At 41.6% G+C, this 24644-nt stretch overlaps 1 protein-coding gene across 4 annotated transcripts in view; it reads right to left on the bottom strand.

Annotated features, from left to right (window-relative positions):
• SPATS2L (spermatogenesis associated serine rich 2 like) overlaps positions 1-24644 on the bottom strand; it is a 162708-nt gene that overhangs the window by 74878 nt on the left and 63186 nt on the right. For 2 of the 4 annotated variants that reach the window (XM_037167533.2, XM_053665106.1), the window contains exons 3-4: positions 21442-21522; positions 7787-7847 (exon numbers count right to left, since the gene is read on the bottom strand). In XM_037167533.2, the coding sequence (XP_037023428.1) occupies positions 7787-7847; positions 21442-21509 (129 nt within the window). In that variant the 5' untranslated portion in view covers positions 21510-21522. The remainder of the gene's footprint in view (positions 1-7786; positions 7848-21441; positions 21523-24644) is intronic. The other 2 variants (XM_037167536.2, XM_037167534.2) reach the window with 1 other exon arrangement.

Below are 24644 nucleotides of genomic sequence, written 5' to 3'. Positions count from 1 at the left end.
TGAGGTGGCGGGGTCCTCGTGGAAGCTCCCTTTCCAGGGATGCAGGAGTCCGCCTGCTGGCAGCTCGCCCACGGACTGCCCATCGGCCTGCAGAAGCTTTCTCAGAACCACGCTGCACGTGAAGGCTGCCTACCCGACTTTCCTTTCTTCTCCCTCTTCTTTCAGAGATGTAACACCTGTGTGGAAGCCTGTGGACTCTCCCTACATGCTCGTGCTCCCTTCTCCTCGGGTTTTCCTTTTATAAGTGCTCCCCCGGCCCCCCCCCGCCATCTTGGCATCTGTTTCTTGGAGTACTCAGATGGACACTACTATGTTTTTTCTGATTACTCCTGTCTTTTCCCTAATGGCATTCTAAGGCTTGTCTCAAACCAGGGAGACATGTTCTGCTTCTTCTTCTTGTCTTCCTTATAGCTGAGAATCGTCTACACAATCTGGGCTCAATCCTTCATCTAAATACTGATTACCAAATATTTGGGAACATAAAGACTATGACTATTCTAAGAGCTATTCTAAGACTATTCTAAGAGCTATTAAATACACGAATAAATTAAAACATCCATTTGTGCTTGTAATCAAGTTGTGGAGAAATCACTAACAGAGAAAAAGTGCTTTTAATAATAACACAAACAGTATACTTTTAAATGCTGAATCAATCAGTTTGGCTGTCTACCTACATATCTGACCTATCCGGATGGATTTTTAGTGCTCAAGGTCAGGAGAGAGGAAACCATTGCAGTCTTGTCATTTTTTTGTGGGCAAAAATTGTATAAATTAATATGAGGGATCACTGTGAGAAATAACTAGAATATTGGTGAAATACTCATAAATCCCAAGGGACTGCCAACAGAGGGAACTCTTTTTCTACTGCCAAAGGTTTTAATTTTTGACATGGTCTTGTATTCTTTATTCTTTTATTGTATTTTTTCCATTACAATTCATCCTCCTTATACTCCCCTCCCCCCTGTAATCACCACACTGTTGTCCCTGAGTTCTTTTTCCTTTTAGCTCCATGCCTCCACCCACTAACTTCCCCCCAAGAGCTGTCATCCTGGCCTTGATCTATGAGTCAGTCTCTATTTTGCTTGTTAGTTCAGTTTGTTCATTAGATTCCACATATGAATGAAGTCATTCAGTATTTGTCTTTCTCTGACTGGCTTATTTCACTGAGCATAATGTTCTCCAGGTACATCTATGCTGCCGCAAAGGGTAAAAGTTTCTTCCTTTTTATGGCCAAGTAGTATTCCACTGTGGACATCTTTTGTATTCTTTAATATTAATCATATATCTTATGTGTACCTCTCAGCCACAGTGCAAAAAAGGGCCACAAGGAAAGGCTGGAAGGCGAGGGGGTATGTGAAGCAGAACAGAAACACTGTGAATTCTAATCGTGCAGCTTCGCAAAAGAAACATGATGCTAACCCTGCAATAGTAAATTTCTTCTTATCCCCTGAAACCGATGCTGACATTTCCATTTACTCATTCAGTTCCTTTAGACTCCTTGTCAGATCTAGTTGCCAAGCAACAATAACAGCAAGCTCTGTACATAAGCAGTAGGCAATAACTATTGTCAAATGTCTCTCCTTTCTTTGAAAGGGAAATTTAATGACTCTTTCCTATGAGAAAATGACGACAAGAACCTGTCCATTGTGAAACCTGAAAGCTGTGCAAGTGGCTTTGTGTTCTTGCTGTTTGAACTTAAGGATTGGGCTAAATTGACTTAAACACCCCTAAAAACATATGCAATTAAGATGTACCACCAAAGCTTCCATGGTTTGGTCTTTTGAAAACAATTGCACGTCATTAAAACTTGTCCCAAGTCCCATGGAATGAATTCTCTATTAAATGGAGTTAATATTTTAAAGCTACATGATGCCAGGTTTCTTCTGTACTTCGTCTGGTCCTGCTAAAATCTCTATAATCAAATGCTTGGGTTTTTCTGACCATATTCCATCCCACATAAAGACCTGAACTATATTTCTGTACAGTAAAATAACAGATCAAGGCATTTGCAGAAAAAAGAAGAATATGGGGCACGGGCTGACCTGTGGTAGGCACACTCTAGGACACAGTCTGTCTCAGTCAACAGCAAACATGTTGAGAGACCCCTTTCTGTTCCCACTGTGGACAAGAGGCTCTTTTCTCTTCTTCTATTCCTTCCTCATTATTTTAATGACCCTGAATGATTATTGTTTACAGGGAATTAACCTTTATAATGCTAACAGCTCTAAAAGCTGTTCACAGTAATGGCACAACTCAGCAAAGATATGCTAGACCGAGCTATTCCTTATAACCACAGCACCATATTTTCTAGTCTCACTGATTCATCTTGAGTCTCGGTGATAGCTACCACAGTTTGAAAAAGTCAAGTCCAATTTCATGTGCTTTTTCTTATTTGGGCTTTTTATTTTGTTTTCTTTCTAACACCAGATCTATGTGAATTTATGTTTTGAGTGCCAAACAAAAATGTTAACTGGAGCTACGTTTCTACTTTTTAAATTGTAAAACACACAGATGAGCTCCCCATATCCTTTATACTTTATATAATTAAGATTTCAAAAAGCAGCTTCACATTTATTACTGAATTGATGACTTTGTTAAGTAAATGTTATTATCACCTCCAATCTACAGAGTAGCAAACTGAGGCCCCTACAAGTTAAGTAACTTGATCCAGGCTGCTCAACTAGTAATTAAGGAGCTAATAATCCTGCTTCTGTTTCCAAAGTCCATGTTCTTCTGCCGACTTCACCTCCCTGGAGCTTATTTCCTCAACATGCTGGGTTTCAGAAATATTAACCCCATTTTACCTCACAAGGATCCCCTTTGCTTTCCATCATCAAATTTTATTGCTGAAGCATGTTCTATTGAAACTAATTTATAATAATGCATGGAAATATCTAACTAAAATTTTTATTTTGTCTATGCTAGTGCTAATAAACCTTTCTTATTCAGTTGAGAATTAAAATTTAAAATTTTATAAGTCAATTTGGCTCGGTACCATAGTGTTTCATAGGAGAAATAATGAAACAGTCACTGCTGGGTCCTGTCCTTAGCTCCTCTATCATTTTCTAATGTTGAATTTCTTTAAAAATATGTCATTTAGAAAAGAGCTGTGAAAGTGAGGATGCCCTAAATATAAAGTGCAAAGATTTTGTTCTGGTATCTCTTCTTAACAAAATGAGACACAGGAATTTCCTTCCTTCCTTCCTTCCTTCCTTCCTTCCTTCCTTCCTTCCTTCCTTCCTTCCTTCCTTCCTTCCTTCCTTCCTTCCTTCGTTCTTTCCTTCCTCCCTCCCTCGCTCCCCCCTCCTTCCTTTTTTTCTTTATTATTATTTTTGTCATAGTGAGATATGACTAGTTACTCACCAAAAGACATCACTGGTTACTGTGAAACCTATCTGTGACCACCTGTATTTGATAAGCCTCCCATAACCAGGCTGATTTTTGGAAGAATTCCCTAAGTAACCTTAGCTTCTGTTTCTAGAAGCAATTTAAAGCAATTTAAAACTTGCTTTATTTATTAGCAAAGAGAGGACTAAAATGAGGTGACATTTTCATTAACCTATTATTTCAGTTTTCAAGAAGGCTTGAGATCTTGCAAAATATCCTAAACAGGAAATGCAGTCTCTAAAGAACTTAACTATTCAAGCAGGCGTGTTCGTTCATCCTTTATCCATTCACCTATCTGATTCTAACTGGGGTCCACCTAGGTGAAAGGCGCAGTCCCTGTCCCCAAGGAGCACACAGTCTTGCCTGAGGAGACAGGTGACTGGCAATCACAGTGCGAGGAGTAATGGCTGCATGCGGAAACTCACTGAAGCCAAAAGGAACTAGAAGAAGTACAGTCATTCAGGAGGGGCAGAAGGAAGGAGAAAGCAGCATCTGAAAGGTTCATAACAGGGAGGTGAGGGAGGGTTGGGTCTGTGAGCAGAACACCCCACAGAGAGAAAACTGCCTTTGCAAAGTGCTGGAGGCGGAAACACGTTCAAGGTCAGGGAGGCAGCTGCAGGCAGGTGTGTGAAGTGGCAACAGATGAAGGTGTAAAAAAGCAGATGGGGGTCAGGTCACACTGGAGATGGATCACACGTGTCACACTAAGGAGACTGAACTTTGGCTCTAACAATATTTCCAATTTAAATCCCTACAGTTATATTCCAATAATATGAAGATATTTGAAAATAAAGCAGTCATAGTGTCAACTTTAAATTTCAGTTATGTTGGATATTAAACCTTAAGTTATTAGTGCCTCCTTTGAATTAAAAGCTGCCGGAGGGCAGAAATTATTTCCTCATCAAAGCACCCACTCCTTTTCAATCCACCCAACAGCGGACCCACTAGAGATAACTGCTGAGCTTATTTCATGCCAAGGCTTTTATTGAATGTTTAATTTCCCATAGCGCTTGACTAGGTATTGTAGAACACTACGCAGATCTGTTCTCAGACATCTAGAAGCTTGTAATTTATAATTTAATACACAACAGTTGTTATTATTCTTAATTTTCAGAACTAAAATGCCATTGCTCTATGTGACAGATTGAGAAATAAACTAATCATAAAAAGGCCATAAAAGCTAATAACTAAAGGAAATAAATGTACTGAAATAAATCAATGTAAAACTATAAATGATCAGAATTTTCAGTTGTCTATTATGATTTATTTATTGAGTGAGAAATCTATTAACCTTTTGACATAGGAAGATGGAATTTACTAATTGAGTTAGAGGTACTGTACTTCCATTGTCATGTGGACTGATCATATTTACAACTTAAATAGCACCCTCTTTCAAAATAATGCCAACGTTTTGACAAGTTACTGAAGTGGGATAGCAAAAAGACCACCTACTGTTAGTCTTCATATGTGTATGTGACATTGACCATGACAGGCAGGTAATGTGGTACCTAAAGCCAACACATGGGTGTTTGCCCTGACCCTCTGTGGCACGTGCTGGCACATCACCTTCCTCCTGTTGGCCTGATGCCACCTTTGTTTTGAACAAGACACTCTGTGTTTGACTGCTGAAACTACCATATTGGCCCGTCTGACAGTTATAATTTGCAGAGAATCAATTTCTAAGACTCTGACGGTTTAAAGGGCTTCCCCCGCCCCCACAGTCCAACTTTAGAAGCTGTTCAATCCCTCCATCAACAGCCATTCGGGAAGGGGCCAATCTCTGGTCAGCAGTGTGGTGCTGGGCCCAGTTACTCAAACTGGGGAAAAGACCATCTCCCCTGAGAATATGACTGTAAATCTGGGAGAATATGAAGCCACGATATAAAAGGGGTGTATCTTTCTGCCATTGTGTGCTCAATGGTCAATAAGTAAAAACAGTTTGTTATTAAAATAGTATATGGAATATAATAAATAAAAATGTGCATCCATTTTTAAAAAGATTGTATTTATTTATTTTCAGAGAGAGGGGAAGGGAGGGAGAAAGAGAGGGAGAGAAATATCAATTGCACGAGATACACTGATTGGTTGCTTCTTGCTGCAACCCAGGCATGTGCCCTGACCAGGAATGGAACTGGCAACCTTTTGGTTCGCAGGCCAGTGCTCAATTCACTGAGCCACACCAGCCAGGGCAAAAAATATGCATCAATTTTTAAGGTAACAAATAAAATTCCAAAAAAGGTGCATGTTTGTGGAAGTTGGTTTTATCATGTCCGCAGAGGCTTGGAGTGACAAGTTTGTTCTGACTTTGACTTTTACCTCAAGCCTCTGTGTCCACACCAAACAGGAAAGCTATTTAATATGAAGATTTAAAAAACATGTAGCATAGTGGCTGGCAGAGCCAGGGTGTCTTTAAAGAAAAAAATCACTCCAAGTCATGCACCTACTTAAAACCTTTCAACAGCCACTTCTGCCCTTTGAATAAAGCCCTTCATGGCTTTGTCTTAGGTTCCAAACCTCTCAGGGCATGGAACCCCTTTGGCACTCTGGTGAAGTCTATGGGACCCTTTTAAGAATAATGTCTTAAAATTTGTGAAATAAAATACACCTGGTTAACAAAGGAAACAACCCCTATTGAAATAAAATTGAAATATTAATGAAAAACAAATTTATCCTGTAGTAATATATGTGCTTCTCTATCAGCATCAAATAACAATACAGTGCAGGCTCTATAAGTACAGTAATTTTGGAGCAGTGATAAACAACATTCAGGAGATCTGCTGCAAATGAAATTGGACATGAATAAACCAGTGATTTTCAATCGCGAGAGCCACAGGTACTCCTGCCACTATACTGCGGGTGTTTTCTCCTTTGCCTACATTCATGATGGAAGGAAATGCTAAATTTCACGTAGGTGTTAGTGAAGACGAAAATGTACTTCTCCCTCCCAAGTTCATGGAACTCTGAATTCTACCCATGGATCCATCAGAGGTCCAGGAACACAGGGGAAGTGCCCATACTCTGCCTCACTCTCTGGCCTCACCTCATGTCACAATCCCATCTGCCTCCCACACTGTGGCCACACCGTTCACTTGCTCTCCACACACATTCAGCCAGTCCACCTGGGCCATCTGCTTTTGCTTTTCTATCAGGAATGCTCTGCCCTCAGATCTTTGCTTTTGTTTTATCTCAGGTCAAATATCACCTCCAACAGGGCTCTTCTGACCAGCCCCATCTAAACTGGCCACCCGCCCCTGCCACCCTACTTTCCTCGTGGTAATTATCACTCTCTGAAATGACCACGTTCATCTAAATGTAATTGTGTTTACCCTCCTTTTGCCTCCCCAAAAAGTGAGCTCCGGGGAGCAGGGACCTCATCTACATGTTTAGGGCCATATCCCCAGCATGTGAAACAGTGTTTGGCACAAAGAAGGGGTCTGATACATGTTTGCTACGTAGAAAACAACAACCACAACAGAATCCCACAAATGCTACTTCTCTCACTGTTCACCATTTTAGGTGCAATGGGGCTGTAATGGGATGAAAGACAAACCCTGCCCTTCAGCAGTTACAGATCGGTGGAGGTGCAAAGTGGCCACGTGGAAGGTAGACAGAGTTCCAGTCCAGGCCGTCCCTCTCTGCTGCATGACCAAGGGCAAATCTCTTCCAGGGCGACAGTACCCTGGTTCCAGATGAATGGGTTGAGGAGCTTTACCTCCCTGGTCTCATATGGTCTATGGTTCATGATCATTTAGAGGTAACAGTGCAAGACAGCGGATGTAGCAAGTGCCTGTGACCCTAAGTGGAGGACAGACAGTTCACAGAGGAGGACAAGACTTGGAAGGACTCTGAAATGTAGTCAACCTCCAGCAAATGAGAAGGGGGATTTTCAGAGTCATGAACTCTCAGTGGTGAAAGAAACTTTAAAGGCTACATACACAGCATGACCCCCGGGTGAGGCTTTGGATATTTCTGTATGAGACCATTTCAGAAGATGTAACATAATACTCCAGCTCTTAGGTGCAGCCAGTATGAAGGCTAAGGACGGTGGAACAGCACTGCCTGGGTTCAGATCCCAGGTCTGTCGCTTACTACTTCTTATGTGAACTCAGACAAATTACCTCTCTGTGTCTCATCCCCTCCTCTGTAAAATGAGAGTAACAACAGTATTAACTTTATGGGGTTCTAGTCAAGCTCAGATGAGAAGTGAATTAATATGCTTAATATACATTCAGTAAACACTACTTATGGTTCTGTTGAATGGTTTCCTACTGTGTCAAACTTACTATATATCCCTCCCAAACCATTTTCCGCTTTTCCGTTGAAATTTAAATTTATTGGGCTGGAGACGACATTATCCAGTTTGGAGTTGCCTGCAAGCCTACAGGCAACTTTCTCTTACCTTCTCCTTGACGTTCACGTGAGTATTGAGCTCAGCCATCTTGTTTCTACTGGAATAGGCCCTATAAAGAAGGGAAAAAAACATTAACTTAAAAGTTTTAAAACTGATTTCCCAATGTGCTATTTTTATGCTCTCTTCCAACACAGTAAACAATTTCATTCAGACATAATCATAAATTGCATTTTGGAATGTAAAAATACTTTCAAGCTAAGCACTTGTCTTATATATGTTCTGAAAGCATGTTACAATAACTCTGTAAGACAATGTAAAATATTTTATTCATACCATATTGACATGAAAAATGACCAAGACAGGTGTGCACACCCAAACTGTGTTTCTGCTTATTATGTAAAGGAAGGGCGGTGAAGGCCGTGCGAGGAGGAAAAGCGTACCTGTACTAACTGAACATTGCCATTACAACCCTTACTCTCCCAGAGCTTCTACCAGCCTCTAGATAATATAAGAAACATTTACTGAGTCTTTCCTGCATGCATTTAAGCACATCATGCACTTGAAGAAGAAACAGGAGAAATGACTCCACATTTAAATATAAGAAAGACTGCATATAGTAGTGTTAAAATTTGCTTTTTCACCTGGCCAGGTATCATAAACATCCGTACCTTCACCATATTTTTAATGACTATAAATTTGTAATCTCGAGTTTCAAGTGGACCCTTACAACAGCCCATAAGCCTTCTATTTCCCTAAATTCTTCAGGTTTTCTGCCTTTGATGTCCAAGCTTCTTCGTGAAGTAGCCCATTCTGAAATGTATATTCTTAACATCAAGCTGTGGTGTTTTCCTTTTCATCTGTTCAACATATTTCACCATTATTGTGGAGCTAGATCTTAAGTTTTTAATAGTTTCGATCTATTTTTGAAATAGAGTATAAATGACTTAAGATGAGTGAACATATTGGTTCGGATTAGCAGCTAGACAGGCTAAGACACCAGTATACTATTTGCATGTTTCATGCTTTTTGTCAATCAAGAACCACTGAAACACTTCCCTGTATTCTTTCTGACTTTGGTTACAAAGAGCATATCTACAGTGAACACATTTTTCAGGGTAACTTGCAAAAATTCTCAGGTTTCTCCCCATCATTTTTTCTTAAACTTAGATCTTAAATAAACTATAAACTCAGATCCATTGCCTTTGGTTGATTTAAGGATGAAGTTTGGCAATAGGTACTCTTAACTCCAGTACCACTCGAACAGGAACCCATCTAGGTAGATTATTATATATTACCAAACATTAGGGACAGTGAGATTTTATTTTTATAATTTTCCAAATGATAGTGCCATGGACAGACACATGCCTGTGGGCACACTCCATCCCCATTGCTGCAGCTCCTTCCCAGGGACCCTGCTAAGAGTGCCCATCCCATTAAACACCCCCTCCCATTTAAATGACTCCCTAATGATGAATTTTACATACACTGACTTGACATATGGGAGACAGTAAATAATACTAGCTGGCAAGCGGTATCTGAATTCCATTCCTGTTTACTCCTGCCCCTGAGAGTTACTCATAGAACTAGACAACAGGATTATTTTCTGATTGTGTGTCCCTGTGAACAGAGATCACGTGTGAGGTTCGAGGACAAATAACCAGGTGTGGCTGTTTACCATCCACACAGGAGGAGTGAAACCTTTGATCAGCCATCACAATGCCTGCAAGATGGTCTACAATCACGCTACTGAGAGACCTTTGGATGGCAGGTTTCCTTATTCACACAGAAGTTTTGGCATTGTGCATACACTTTATATATTTTGGGGAGTTTTCTGTGTGTTCTAGTGTATGTATCGGTAGGTGAGAGAGTCCAGATGGGGGAGGAAGTGAGCGAAGGACAGAGAGATATGGGTTACACCTACGGAACTACAAAGGATAGAAGGTGACAGCTGGATTTAGTGCTACTTATTGGGACGGATCTGTGAGGCACAGCTTCTCTCGTAAGACTAGATTAGCTAAATCTTCTGGACACCTCTAATCTCACCATTGTGGAGATCTGTGAAATCTGAGAGAAAAGGTTTATTGTTTTTGTTTTGCTTTGATGTCTAGGATCTGAGTGTGCAGCATTTTGTAAAGCTAGTATGTTCTAATCTGCAGAGGTATGAGGGAGGAATTCCACTGAGAACAAACAATTTCTGAGATGGCAGCATTGAACAGTAAGCTATAGTCATAGGATGAAAAAATGAATGCATGTATATAGTATTCATAAGGCAATACATACACACATACACATCCATACATGAGGTCTGTCCAGAAGGTACCCAGCCATGTAATATAAAAAAACAGAGACATTTATTGAAGAAAACACAAGATACAAGAAACACTGTACAAAGGACAATGATACCTCAGTCACCTCCAAAGTTACGGCTTTCTTGAGCAAACCTGGTTCACTGGTAGCAGTTTGAATCAAGTCATTAACAACTGCAGCGTGATGTTCCTTCTGCTCTATAACAGAAGCTGCAGAATGAATTTTTGGAGGACATGTTTCATGCCAAGATCCTGCATCAAAATCTTGACACAGTAGCTTTTGGAATCCCCAGATCAGCTTTTAGTTCTCACACTGTCAGTTGCTGATCTTTGTTGATTGCAGCCTGTACGCATTCAACATTCTCAGGTGTTCTGCTTGTTGCAGGCCTTCTAGAACGTGGGTCACTTTCAACAAGTTCTTGACTATCTTTGAAGCGTTTGTGCCATACTTTTATGTGCACTGCACTCATTGCATCATCCCTGAAAGACTTCTGAATCATCTGGGTAGTTACTGCAGAGGAATGTTCAAGCTTAACACAAAACTTGATACAGATTCATTGCTCTACGCAGTCGCTTTGACTGCCATGGCCACACAGTACACATGCTTACTCAGTGCTATCTACCATTCACAGTGACTAGTACAGTGAAGTTGTCCTTGTTCATGCATGTTCATTCTAGTCCACTCTCCTTGGCGGCCAGGTTACATTGGTGTTGTGCAAACCATTCTTGTTATATTAACAATGGCTGGATTTTTTTCTGGACAGACCACACACACACACATACACATACACACAAACACACACACACACATTTCCTTAGCAATTCCCTTTCTCTTTAATCAAGGAAAGCTCTTTTTTTTTGGTGGTGATACCAGTAAGATTAATTACAATATTATTTTTTGTGTGGAAGAAAAATGTTGGCTATGAGGGTAGAATGAGGCTATTAGTTTTCTTGAATGGGAGACTAAGATAAAAAATAATTATAGGGAGTTGTTCCCTGCTCATTTGACTCTCTTAAATTTTCTTCTCCTACGTGGAGGACTGCTTCTGCAGCCTCTACCTTCCAGGTGAATTCCAATGCTCTCTATGCATCAAGGCTTTCTACTGGCTGATGGACTACAGAGGGATTGGAAAATGAGCTCCAGCTATGGAAACTAGATGAAGGATTTTAATGTAAACAGAACATAAATTGGGTGTGCCTTAAAGAATTAGGAATTTAAGTGACTAGATAGTCAAATTGGGTTCTATTGATAAGGACAAATGCTAGGGAAATGATGGAACAAAAGAGGATGATTTCAGTCGTCCTCACTGAGTGTCCAAAGCCCAGAATTGGCACTGGCTCCTCCAAAATATTCAAAAGCACACCTCACACCGACATAGTGTTGTGAGCTCTTAATGTTTCCTGAGCCTCTGCCCTGTGACAATGGAACTGTGCTATGCCCCTGTCCTTTTGGGATTCTGTTGTCTGCTATGTACTATATCAGGACTCACCTCAATTTGAATCTTAACTGTTCAATTGAGATGGTTAGGATCTTTGCCTCCAGGAAACATATTGTCACTCCTTCTTAACTGACAGGACCAAAGTTCAGCCACTTGAAACCCCAGCCCTCAGAGTCACAGACCCCTGGCTTAACCTGAGGAGCCTGTAGTGCCATGAGTGACAGATGTCTGGGGCTGCAGACCTCTTATTTCCCTCACATCATGCTTGGTCACCAGGTGTGACAGGGTGTCACTCCGGACGTGACTGACGCCCATATCCTAACAGGGCTCAATCACAAGAGCTTTAGATCCACAAGAAAGGTATTGAAACTTCTCACTTCTTAGGAAAGAACATGGTTTCTAATTCCTATTATCACTTTAAGACTGTTCTTCAAACAAATCAATTACTGAGGCCTGACTATTTAAATCTATAGCACATGTTCCAGGCATATAAAAAATAAATATAAAATTAAGATAAGCAGAAATATAAGTCCTGATACTGATGAAACATTTCCATAGCTTAGGTATTATTTGAAGTATTTTTCCTCTAAATTTACTTTAGTTTTCACTAATAACATTACAAACATATACAGCTGGCATCTAAAGTATATATATCCTAGAGAAAAAGAAAGATCAAGAAATTGTAGACTGAAATTTTATTTATGAAATAACCGATTAATCTTACTTCTTTCTATATATATATATTTCATAGTCAAACCTTGTTACAAAAAAATATGAATCCCAAAGAAAAGAATTTCACCATTTATCACCAACATATCAAGCTATACACTTCTCCAGTGGAAAGTTAATAAACCACAAATATGGCTACCACCAATCACTTCATGCACAAAGTTATGCAAACTGAATTACTCATTATGCAAAAATATTACTTAATATGCATTAATGCCAGTCAGAAAATTTATTAGTCTATGACAAAGACAAATATTCTTTATGAAAAATAAAACTAAATAGTACAAATTCTGGCAAATATGTTTCAGCATTTCTAATTAATACAGTACAGTGAAGTTTAATAATATATGACCATGTAATTAACAGTTTAATATATATATTTATATTTCTCGTGCAATAATTTAAATATAAAAAATTAAAACAATGTATTAAAATGCCAAATTGCATTCTGACTTCCCTGTTCCTACTTTCCCTAATGGTTTGATGTATAGGTAGTAATAAAGTTTCACTTTTGTTTTCCCAAAACCTATTCCTGCTTTTGCATTCACTTTCTTGTTCTCAGGTATTACGTCACTTTCCTTGAGTTGGATTACGGAACCAGAAGACATACATAAGTAAACTTTGAAAAATGATTTAAAATAATAACTGGCACATTTATGGAGGAGCATTTGGAATGTGCCAGGCCCTCTGCTAAGTGCTCGACACACTTTTCCATTTAACCCTCATACCCCACGTAAAACAGACATCATGCTCACCCCTATTTCGTGTATGTGGGAGCCGAGGCACAGAGAGCCGACCACTAACCCAGGGGCCCTCAGCCAGAGGCAGGGCCAGGACTCCACCCCAGGCAGCCTGGCTTGGGAGCCCCAGTGCAGCACCTCGGAACCGTCATAAACAAGTCTTGGGCCTCACTGTAGTAAAAACGCTGCAAGGAGAATTCAACTGACCCCAGACCCCCTGCCTTCTCAGGCCGGGCAGGCATGTAACATGTAGGCCTTGCACACATACGCAAGGCACGCAAACAGCAGAGCAAATCCCTGACCTCATACAAGAATGGTAAAGAACAAAGCAGCTATAAAGAAATGACTGTTTTCCTACAGCTTCTTCTCTCAGGTGAGAGTGCAAAACACTGCATTTAGTGGGCCCTCGGCCAACAAATTGTTTCCATGGTCCCACAGTGCTTCCCGGGAGCTCTATGACAGTACAGGGTCCAATGTTTAACCGCTTCTTCTTCCTAAATGAAAGTGATTACCTCGTCTATGTATCTGACTTTGGCACAGCCCAGACAGCGCTGTGACCCACAGGTCCTGAGGCGTTTTCTCAGAGCTGACTCAGAGAGGAAGAATCAAGAAGTCAACCCTGGGCTGTGACTGGAAAAGCAGCAAAAGGCCTCTCAGTCGTGACAGGGTCCAGCAGTCTCCCAGGGGGCTGATTCCCAACCTACACTACACAGATAAAGAGACATCCGCATTTTCACACATCTCACATCACGCTATTATCTCTGGAAGAAGGTACAATATCACAAATTAACTTATTTCATTCTCTACAGCCATTGTTGGCCCTTCGCAGAGAGCAATGCTCTGTGAGAGTGGGAGGCAGGAGGTGAGTGTTGGTGGAGCTGAGCCTGCGCATCTGCCTGTGTGGGGCGCCATTAGATCTGACCGGCATTTGAGTCGAGGTTCTAGATTGTCATAGTGTAGCATGAAGGCCCCCTCAGGTCTCCAGTGGTGGAATAAAAGGTTGCAGTTGTAGGGGCAGATAAATAATTTTACTTCTACCCTTCCACGTTCTTAGCTGAGATCCCTGTAACAAAAGACAGATTAACAAGGAAAAAAATCCAAACAACTTTATTGACATGTATACCTTATGTATACATGGGAGATATTCCAGAAAAACAAGGAACTCCTGAGATGTCTCAAAAGTCAGGATTAAATACCGTATCAATAGGGAAAGAGGGTGGAGTGTCAGTCCCTTAGGGGAGAGACACGATTTTTTGGAAACATGAATGTGTCCTTAGGGGAATAGATGGGAGGTATGAGGTTCGTAAACAAAGTGTGTCTGGTTGTAGCATCAACTTCTATCTCCCTTCCTGTGACAAGAGTCAGTCCTTGTTGGTTGGTGAAACTCCGGGGAGGGGATTTATGACAATTAAGTTCCTTTTGGAGAATCTGTCTTAGGACGGTCAGGGAGTTCAGGGAAAGCTCCCCTCGGCGTCTGCTGTTTCTCAAATGCCTTCCGCTCACAATAATACATCTGTCAAAACGGCACATTTGGGCTAGCACATCCTGACCTCTTCCACTCCTGTTGCAGAGTGGCATGTCCTCTGCCCTTCAGAGTACATGACCGCTGTGGTCCTTTTCAGCTTCCAGGTACTACAAGTCTGTAAGGGCCCTGGGAGTGATGTTTAGCAACTAGGGTAGAAGAAGAAAGCTGAAAAGTCAACTTAAAAAAAAAGTAAAAGGATTGGGGGCATTGTCTCCCAATGTACTAGGCTATTTCCCTGTGTGGCTGAAGAAGGGGCCATGTGGTAAAACTGACCAGTTCAGGGGGGGGTCTGCATGGTGGGCCCTACAAACTCAGAGGCAGGAAGTAACCACGCAGGATGGTCTGAACATACAAATTCCTAACGAAAAGCAAGACATGTTGGGTAGTCACGTCCTAGGCCTGCAGCTTCCTTGACAAAGGTCAGTTTTTACATTAAGTGAGCCTGTCTATTGTCTTTTTGCATCTAAGATAACATCACCTCTGGAATGGCAAAGTAATCTCCTTTTCCAGACCCCTCAGGGCACACCCACTATATCCAGAGCCTGGGACCTGAGCTAAGTGCTGTAAATGTTAATTGTTAACTATTCTGTACCCACCAATGTAAAAGAAATATGTGTCTCTCTATTTGGCTCTTCCATCCAATCTCAGAGACTTCCCTGTTTGTTTTCTCCCTAATCGACCACATCAGGTGACCCTCCTAAGTCTCCTCCGCTGGTTCCAACGTGTAGAGGAAGCTGTAAGACAGCCATTCTCTGGAGCATGATCTCAGTCCCTTGAGATTTTGCCTCCTGGCAATTGTAAGTCAGTTTGGCTCAGATAAACTCATACCAAGACTCTTCAGGTCTGTCGGTTTCTTACCTTGACATCTGTAAAATCACCTTTAAACTAGTCAAGGACTAAGTGTTCAGTCACCTAGAACAATCATTCCAGCTGAAAAGAGAGTGTTCTCCTATAAAATCGGGACTTTGTTTGAATGTAACATTCTGCAGGTTTTCCGCTGTTTAGCTTTTCCATTGCCTAACCTCCCCCCTGCTTTGTACCCTCTTCCCTTTCCCTCAATTCCTTTGCCATCATTCCTTATCTGGTCTTGAAATTACTGAGGTCTCTTATATTCCAAGCACTTTAGCTCTTTCTTCTGTGCTTTAACTCCCACAGTTTAATAAAAGTTCCTGAGCATGACTTGTTCCTCAGAGGGAAGTTGCTTCAATTATTAAGAATGAGGACACACAAACAATGAAACACGGAATGATGACTGAGATATGATTTTCATATAGAGATATTTACCTAGGCTTTTTTGTTTAGTTTGAAGGGGAAAAAAAAGCCTCAAGGCTGCTTATTTATTCAAAGACACTTCAATGTACCAAACCCTCTGTTAGAACAACTTCACTGGGAAGCATTTTAAGGGCAAATGTCAGACAAAAATTTCACATTTAAAAGCCCTGGCTCTGCCTCTTTAGAAAAGCAGGGTTAGCCTTTGGTTTAGAAATGTCATCGCTACTAAGTCCTTTGTCGTGGGAAGAAAGAAAATTGAATGTTTTATTTAAACAGGTCATTAACAGTCAATACTTATTTGAAAAGGCCTGCTTCCGGAGGCAGATAAAAGCTCCCAATCACTAAGAATATCACTTGAGCACATCTAGGGCAAGATGTGCTGATGTGAGTTTCAGACCTTTGTGAGAGCAAGTCTTCACTCAACACGCCCGAGTGCGTGTCGGAGGCAGAGCCATCGGAACCGCATGCCCTTGTGTATGCCGCACACACAGTGAGGCGAGAACAGCACAAAGCACGCTGGATGGCAGGCCTGCTTTGAATTTTCCATTTTGGCGCTGGCAAGTGCGTGTGAATGAAGATTAACCATTTTTGCATAAAGTGCCAAACCACCTCCCCATGGCAGCAGAATGTAAATGGGAGCAAAAGAGCAAAGGACGGCTACAATAAATGCAGTGGATCTCAGGCACTGCAAGCCGCAGGGGAGGACACACGCAGGCTCTATTAGCATTCATCTATGGCATGGTTTTTCTATTTAATTTGAAATTATTTCATTTCATAGGTCTCTGACGGGTTGAGAATATAAATAAATGCCTTTTTTTTCTCAAGTGACCCAACGCTGGCTCCTGGGAAGCTCTGCTTCTGGTGGCTGGGTTTTCAAGCAAACATGTGTTTCCATAGAGATGTGGGTGATCCGGGCCCGTGCAAGTTCCCTCTTGTATCAGCAATTTAATTATGGCCAATCCTTTCAAGATGCTGTGATGTCAACTCACATCTTTAAAACATGCCCATCCTCAGAGATGTGGCCAATGAAAAGAGAAAAGGGGAAGTGGCCAATGTTAGGAGATTCAGGAGAATAAACCCCACCCTCTCCAAGCATACCATAACGGTCTCTCTCCCAGTAGATCCCTTTGCCTGCTGAGGAAATCCCAAATCCCTGAGGGGTTCAGACAAAAGACCGAGCACAGTCCTCCTTCACACCCCAGTGCACAAGCACCTCACTACAAACGCTCCAAATGTTGAAAAAGAAATATGCATTCCCCTTTCTTCTTTCCCTTCCCCCAGCTCTCCAACTAGCTATGGGCAATTCCTACCGAAAGGGCCCTGTTTTTTTTCCCTATTATCTGACATACATTTACTGAACACTACAACGTGCCAGGGTCTATGGGGAATTATGGCAATGCTCACAAAGTAACACTTTTTGAACTGAACACCCAGCACTACTCTAAGCACTTTTCACATACTAACTCATTTAATTCTCCTAATAACCCCATGGAATATGTTACCCCAGAGTGCTAAGTACTTACTCAAGTCACACAGCTAGAAAGATACTGAGCTGAGAACTGGACCTCCCAGCTCCAGAGCTCTTGCCCCCAAAGGAGCTATACCATTGGACAGAGACAGATGTGTACATAAACACACAAAAAAGACTCAGGAAATTAGAGCTGGAATTGACCTAGCTCCGGGTTCTGGTCACAGCAACATGGAGGCTGTGACCTCCCCAGCTTGAAGGTCTCATCATTGCAGAGACCAGGTATAACCGAGGGTTAGAGGCAGTTTCACAGGTAGCGGGTGGGGGACGTGGGTAGAGGCTGCATGATTTTGAAAACTTTTTCCAGCATCTTTCAAGGGAAAACACTGCATATTCATCTCCAAAGAAAACACGCACTATGGTTCTGTAATAAATCTCTAGACTGGCAAAGAGAAATCCTGAGAAAATCTGGCAAACAAGAGCTATGCATTCAGAGCCAACTCTGGGCGCTCATTTGTCATGGGATAAACACGTGGTGGAGGAAGCCATCATCTCTGCAGAGCATATTCTGGCTTCAAAACCCTCTGTTCCAACAAACTCACAACGTTCCTAGTTCATTAAGCCGGAACTCTCTTAGTAAACATTTAATGATGTTCTCAAAGTAGCAGAGAAAGTCAGGTTCTTCCTACTTCCTTGAAATGTCACTGGCACAGGCTGAATACAAACAGTATATGATGTACTAATTCACACGATGAAAGAAATACTAGGGAACAAGGCAGAGCCTTGGCATCCAGCAGCAGAGAGCTCCCTGGCAGCCAGCCCCCTGCCCCTGGGCCCCCCCTCCCCGCCACCTCCCGTATGCCTCTTCCCCAACCCATTACTGTGCCTTCTAAGGTTTTCCAACAAAATCATCCTCAACTCATTTTTTAAGTTCCTGGTGTTCCAAATTAGGAATTTCAGTGCATGGCCCGACTATTGGCTTTCTCAGTAGGCAAATGAGCCCTGTTCCTCAACTGGCCCCATTTATTAACTTGCTTTTACTGTGACCAATAAGTTATTTCAAAAGTGACGCAGACAGAGCCAGCACCTGGGTAGGAAGCAGGATGCTGGGTGTGGCAGAGAAACCAGCTCAAGGCCTTAGGCACCTGAGGCTCGGAGAGACTCACCTTCAGGGAAACTGCTTGCTCCCTTTGTGTAAACCTGCCTAGAGTTCTTGTCTCCAAGCCCGCTGGTGAATGCCCAGTTCTTCACTCTTCTTATCTTGGGAAGGCCAGAGCTTTAAGACTGAATTGGCAACCTGTACACTGCTCCAGAGGCTGAGATGGTGCAGGCTGGGGCTGTAGTCACTGCTTCAAAGGTCAGTTTCTGAATATGATCTTAGCTAAGGGCTTCTCATCTTCCGGTGACACCAATGCAGGCAAACCAATCAATTAGCAAACATTCTGAGCACTGCACCCTGAGGCTCCTCCCCCTTTTAAAACGTGTTCCTGGTCCTGGACCTAACTGGAAGTATCTGCTGGCCAATGTTGCATTTAAGGAATAATGTACTGCCATGTCTGGGTGGTACAGACATTTTGTTAGGGGTCATGCTGTCACCCAAAGGAATGAAGTTCTCATGGTGAATGTTCAGTCTCTATTAGCGAACAGCTAGTTGGAGGAGCATGGGGGAGGGGTAACTGTTGGGAGTCAAGATGGAGAAGTCTTTCTTACCTGTTGGGCCTGCTTCACCTTCAAGCCAGTCAGTCCTATACTTGTCACCCGTTTTCTGGTTTGATGTTTTAACAGCTAACATGTCGGTTCAACATGTTCTTGGGTGGTATTTCTCTGTAGGGTTAGGCCTCTCTTGGTCTCCATCTCGTTAACCACCCACAGGCAAAGCCAGCCAGGAAGTCCCTGTAGCGTCTGTTTTAATTAAGGCACCTCTGTCAACAACTGTAGTATCTTGGGCCCTTAAATGATGGCAAAGAGGAATCGCTGCCTATTTTCTGCTATTTAGATTTGTCCTTATCTTATATGATAGAGAAATATAAGTAATTACAGTTTGCCGAATTTGAATCCCAAACTTGGCCTCCGACTAGTTTTGGGATTTGAGCAAGTTACTCAACCCCTCCATGCCTTCATTTCCTCATCAGTAACATCAGAATCATAATAGTTAACTATCGCATAGGGTGGTAACGAGGATAAAACGAGCTCACATTTGTAAAGTGATGAAAACAGTGCTTGACACGCTGCAAGTGCTATGAATAAATGTATGTAAGTGCTCCTTCGATTCCTCCCTGGCCTACGCCGTGGTTGCTTTGCCCATTCTGCTCTTTCTGCACATGGGAAACAGAGCCTTGAGGGGTTATGGTCATGCATCCAGGCAGTGATGGAGGCAGCCCTTGAAACGCAACCTCCTGACCACAAACTACGCTCAGAGAGCTATCCTCTTCCCTCCTCACCACTGGTGGAGGCCTGACTGCGGCACGGCGAGGAGGGATATAAACTCTTAGGGCTCCATGCTCAGAGGGTTATTTGTTTTCCGTACTCTTACAGCTGAGGCACAAGCAAAAGTAAATGCAAAACTACAGTATGTCTTCCCTGCAGAAGGGCTCTGAAGCCCATGCCAGGTTACGGGCTCCTGCCTTGTGGCTACCAGATGTCATCTGCGCCCTCCCTAGCAACCAAATTCATAGCTAAGGTACTTGTCTTTTGAGGACAGTAAGCAATTACAACATAGAAAGAGCACAGTTCAAATAAAATCTTAGAGCTACTAAGAGAACAACGTAAAAATTACTAAATCTCTTTTCACACATTCTGATTTCAGGTAATTGTATCAAGATGGGTAAAAGAGAGACTTGATATGATTTTAATGTCCTTGAGTTTATTCTAGTGCAGTCACAGATCATAAAAACTCATCTTGACCATTTTATGACATGTTCAAAATTCTAGAGGTCATATTTATTATTCTAGTGAATTTTATTTCAATTTATAACTATAACAAAAAACAATATTTTTTCACCTGAAATATGATGTTTTAGGAAAATTAATAAATACTTTAAAAAGGCTTCAAACATACAAGATATTAATAGATTCAGTGAATTACAAAAATAATTTCTTTCTTTTAAAAAGCCTATCTCTGATAAATTCCACTTCTCCTTTCACTTTTCCAAAGTACCTAGTAGAATGCCTTTGACAGTTACCTGTTCAATAAAGACCTATGGAAAAAGAGGAGTAAGTGTCCTCTCACTTCTCCAGTTTTTGACACCTAGGACTGGGTTATCATTTTAAATACTACTGTTAAAACCAGCATTGTGAAATGCTGTTCTAGCCACATCTCTTTACACACCCTTCGGTCCACCCCCACCCTCCTCCTCCACCTCGCCAGCTCCATGATGCTTTCAGAGTCCAGGCCTAACCACGAGTCCCCAAGGCCTCCTCCTCTCCCTGCGTTGGACCCCATGCAGCCCATACCTTTAACCAGGTAACTCCCTCAACATCTTCTACTTATTTTATTTCTTCTTATTGCAGAGTGTCGTATTGGGAATAATAGCCTATGCTCTGTTCAAAATAGAAAGACTAAAATTTTACTTTGTTATACATTATGAGAACACAAAGAAATAACTGGTTTCCAACCCAACAGTAAACACATTTAACTGCTAAGCTCAACTCTGTATACCCCTGTAACTGCACCAGTAGATACGGGTCTTGTTTGCTGTTGATAACACATGCGTGCTGTGGGTTCTTTAGTCAACCTTCACATGGCCTGGCTGCTCACCCCTTTAGTTTCCAGTACAAAAGGCTCAGGAACAGACACCTCGGCCTCTCTAACCTGAGCTCCAACCTGCCATAGGGCTCAGCTCACACTGCGGAAGGTTTGGAAAGTATCCAGTGCTTGCGATGGCCTATAAGCTTTAGCAGTATGTAGTTTAATCTCTTCCAACTAATTTTTCTAAAGATTGAATAAATCAAAACTACTTTTGTACAGTAGCTCAAATATTGTATAGGCCTCTCAAATAGATATAATACCATATGTTATTTCCCTTTGGAAGACTTTCTGTTAGTCATCCAATCTACCTTAAAGCAATTCTGAGGTATAAATGTATTAGGTTTCGACCACTCATTTGATGTGAGAGATCCATCTCTCACAGCCTTGATTCCATTTATACCCATTTTTGGCAGATCGACAGAGGCAAGCCAGCCCCACTGCCTGATTTTTTTCACTAATGCTAAACATTTCCTTACCCAGCTGTGGAGTGTGTCTTTGAGTGCGTGTGCTCCTCACAGGCTGGATTCTGCATGTGGAAGGGCATCGTGTATGTGTCCCTGTGGGAAATAAGACTGAATGCCTACTCTCTTTTCACAATTTATTTTAAAATAGTCTTTTTTAAAACGTCAGTTAGAGTCGACATACAATATTATGTTAGTTTCAGGTGTACAACATAGCGATTAGACATTTACATAGCTTAAGAAGTGATCCTCGTGATAAGTCTAGAACCTGACATCAGGTGTAGTGATTACAGTAGCACTGACTACATTTCCTGGGCTATACTTCACATCCGCATCATTGTTTTTTTAACTGGCAACTTGTACTTCTTAATCCCTCCCTTTTTTTTACCCAGCCATCCAACCGCTCTCCCATCTGGCAACCATCAAAATGTTCTCTGTATCCATCCATGAGCTTGTTTCCATCTTGTTTGTCCATTCTTTTTTGTGCTATCCACATGTAAGTGAAATTATATAGTATTTGTCTTTCTCTGTCTGGCTTATTTCACTTAGCACAATACCCTCTAGGTCCATCCATGTCGTCCCAAATGGTCAGATTTCATTCTTTTTCATGGCTGAGTAACATTCCATTGTATATATGCCTATTCTTGATGGTGTAGCTTGTGGGCACGGGGTATGTCAGAGCCAAGAGAAACAGAATGCCAATGACAGAATCTTAAACAAACCATTATGAAATGACTACAACCATGTTTACAAAAGGAGCTTCTAGGGGTGAGATGGCTTTGGTTCGGGTGCGTTTAATCTCAGTGGGGTTCTGAGAGGAGGTGCTCTTTTCCACTGCTCGGAGGCAGTGCTGGCAATGATGCGAATGGCATTTCAGGTAAGAGGAAGGGCAAAACCGAAACCTCTCTGGCAGGAACAAACAAGTCACGTGTGAGACCAGAAAGAAAACCTACTAGCATTGTGCACAAGTCAGTCAACAAATATTACTGGGAGTCCACTATGCATCTTGGCTACATGCAGTGGCTTAGCTAATTGTAATGCAGTATAATTTTAAGATTGATGGGAGATAAGATTAGCAGGCAGTAAGCAATTAGATGACATCAGAAGATAGTATGTAAAAAAGTGTTATGTGGTGTTGTTTCAATTATATGCTTGTCCTGTTTGTAATGAAGCAAAGAGATAACAGCTCTGTTTCATTTTCCTTTTAGCAAATGGGAGAGTTCTTCTCACCCCCTTCCCACCCTAATTCTTTGTCTCACCTCACTGTCATTGCTGCTTATAAGGTTCTGAAACTAGACCTTATTTTCTCTGTTATTCTTGAAATGCTGTATTTTTTAACCATTTCAACTTGATGCAACTTGATTCTTTGTCCTTTTAGTTTTGCAAATACGCCCTACCATCTGACTAATACCAAAGGCTCCAAAACAAATAAAACTACGCAGCTGAGTTTCACTTAGCTCTAGGAAAGCAACTCACATGTTACATTAAAGATTTCATTTGGTTTTATTTTTACCCCGGTGTTACATCTGGGGCACTTGAAATTACAAAACTCAGTCTTGAAATAGACATAACCAGGAACTGAAAAGACACTCTTATTGTTTTACTAAATGCTTAAAAAATGAGGAAGTATATGTCTTTGAAAAAATAATCTACTTTTAAAAAGTCTACTTCTGAATGACTATCAGCCAGACTTGGTTTCATTTCTCATTTCAAGCCTTCAAATAATATGACTAGACAAAATGAGACCATTCTAGATATCTCATGGAAAATATAGGGTAAGAACTGAGGAAAGACTACAAAACAGTTACAATTTTAGTTTAGCTTTTCCAAAATACTGAAGCTATGCTACACGATGGGGGGGGGGGAATATAGCTACAACAAAGTATTCTCCTTCTTCAAACCTCTGAATAATCAGCCTCTTGCTTTACAACAACTCTCATGTCTGATTATAATGCCATCACTTCAGCTAGAGCTATCGTGTACTGAGCCTATTCATTCATTCACTCACTCATTCATTCATTCAGTGTTAATTTAGCAAAGTGTACAGAGCATCTCCTCTGTCCTAGGTTTGGGGGATACAAGAGTAAACATAACAAAATCCCCCTCAGCATCCAGATAAAGTGCTGGATGATTTTATCTCTGTTTGTTTCACTGAGTCCTCATGATGCTCCGTGCAGGTAGACATTCCTATCCCTGTTTTATAGATGGTTCCAGAGCCAGTCAACAGCAAGGTGGGGCTCAGACCTCTGAACTGACTCCCATGCTTGTGCTTATTCCATTAGTCTGCTGCCACTGTTGTGGTTCAATGCAAATAAAGGGAATTGTGTAAAAACGATTTAGTGGGTTCATTCCCATTGAGAAATCTTAGCATTCACAAGAATTAGAACTGTAAAGATGGCTTGGCAAAGAGCCATAAGGAACAGGAAAATTATCAATGGGAAGAAGAATAGTGTTATGTGAGTGTTTTAAATTTTCCTCTCCACTTCTCAGTGAGGACAGTCACCAGGGAACACACTTTCTCAGACCATTTTCCATATTCTTGCTCATCCTTTCTTTCGTCTGCTATCTCATGTTCCCTTCCCTTTCTTCTTGTTACCTCTGATGCCTTTAAAAGGCGGGAGCTGTCTTAGGAGGTAGTGAGTCTCCTATCACAGAATTTGTTCAAGCAGAGGCTGGATGACCACTTAAGGGGATGCTGGAGAGGGCATTCACTTGCAGTTCATGCAGATGGGGGACTTCTGAGCCCCTCACAACTCCAGGATTCCAAAAGGGAAGACAATGTAGTGTATAGTTTTTCCTCAGTACTTAAGTTTCCCAGGAAGCATCTAGAGTGCTCTCATTCTGTCTTAGTCATGTATTGTCTGAAAGTTTGAAATGGAAACTGAAACCAAGCTGGGTCGAGCTGGTACTTGGCACACTCCCAGCAGTATTTCCTTTGGGCTTTTTGTGATGAGGAATCTGAGATTGTTGTGGAAGAGCCTGCTGGCAGGCAGGGCCAAGATGGCCTCCTACTAGATGGTTTTGTTGCAGCTTATCGTTTGAGGCAAAAATCTAATGAAACTGTTGCCAGGAAGACACAAACTAACATCTTTTAACTTAGATTTTTGTTGACTTGGTTCATAACTAAATCTAACGCCCCTGGAAAGCATCTCCAGGTCTCACCTTACCCACAGTCCTGCAGGCTGGAGCAGCTTCAACACAACTCAACATCCATCCCT

Source organism: Artibeus jamaicensis, unplaced genomic scaffold, assembly GCF_021234435.1.
Source record: "Artibeus jamaicensis isolate MK-2021 breed Jamaican fruit bat unplaced genomic scaffold, CSHL_Jam_final contig_391, whole genome shotgun sequence".
Taxonomy (NCBI): domain Eukaryota; kingdom Metazoa; phylum Chordata; class Mammalia; order Chiroptera; family Phyllostomidae; genus Artibeus; species Artibeus jamaicensis.
This window is presented reverse-complemented; position numbering and strand designations above follow the sequence as displayed.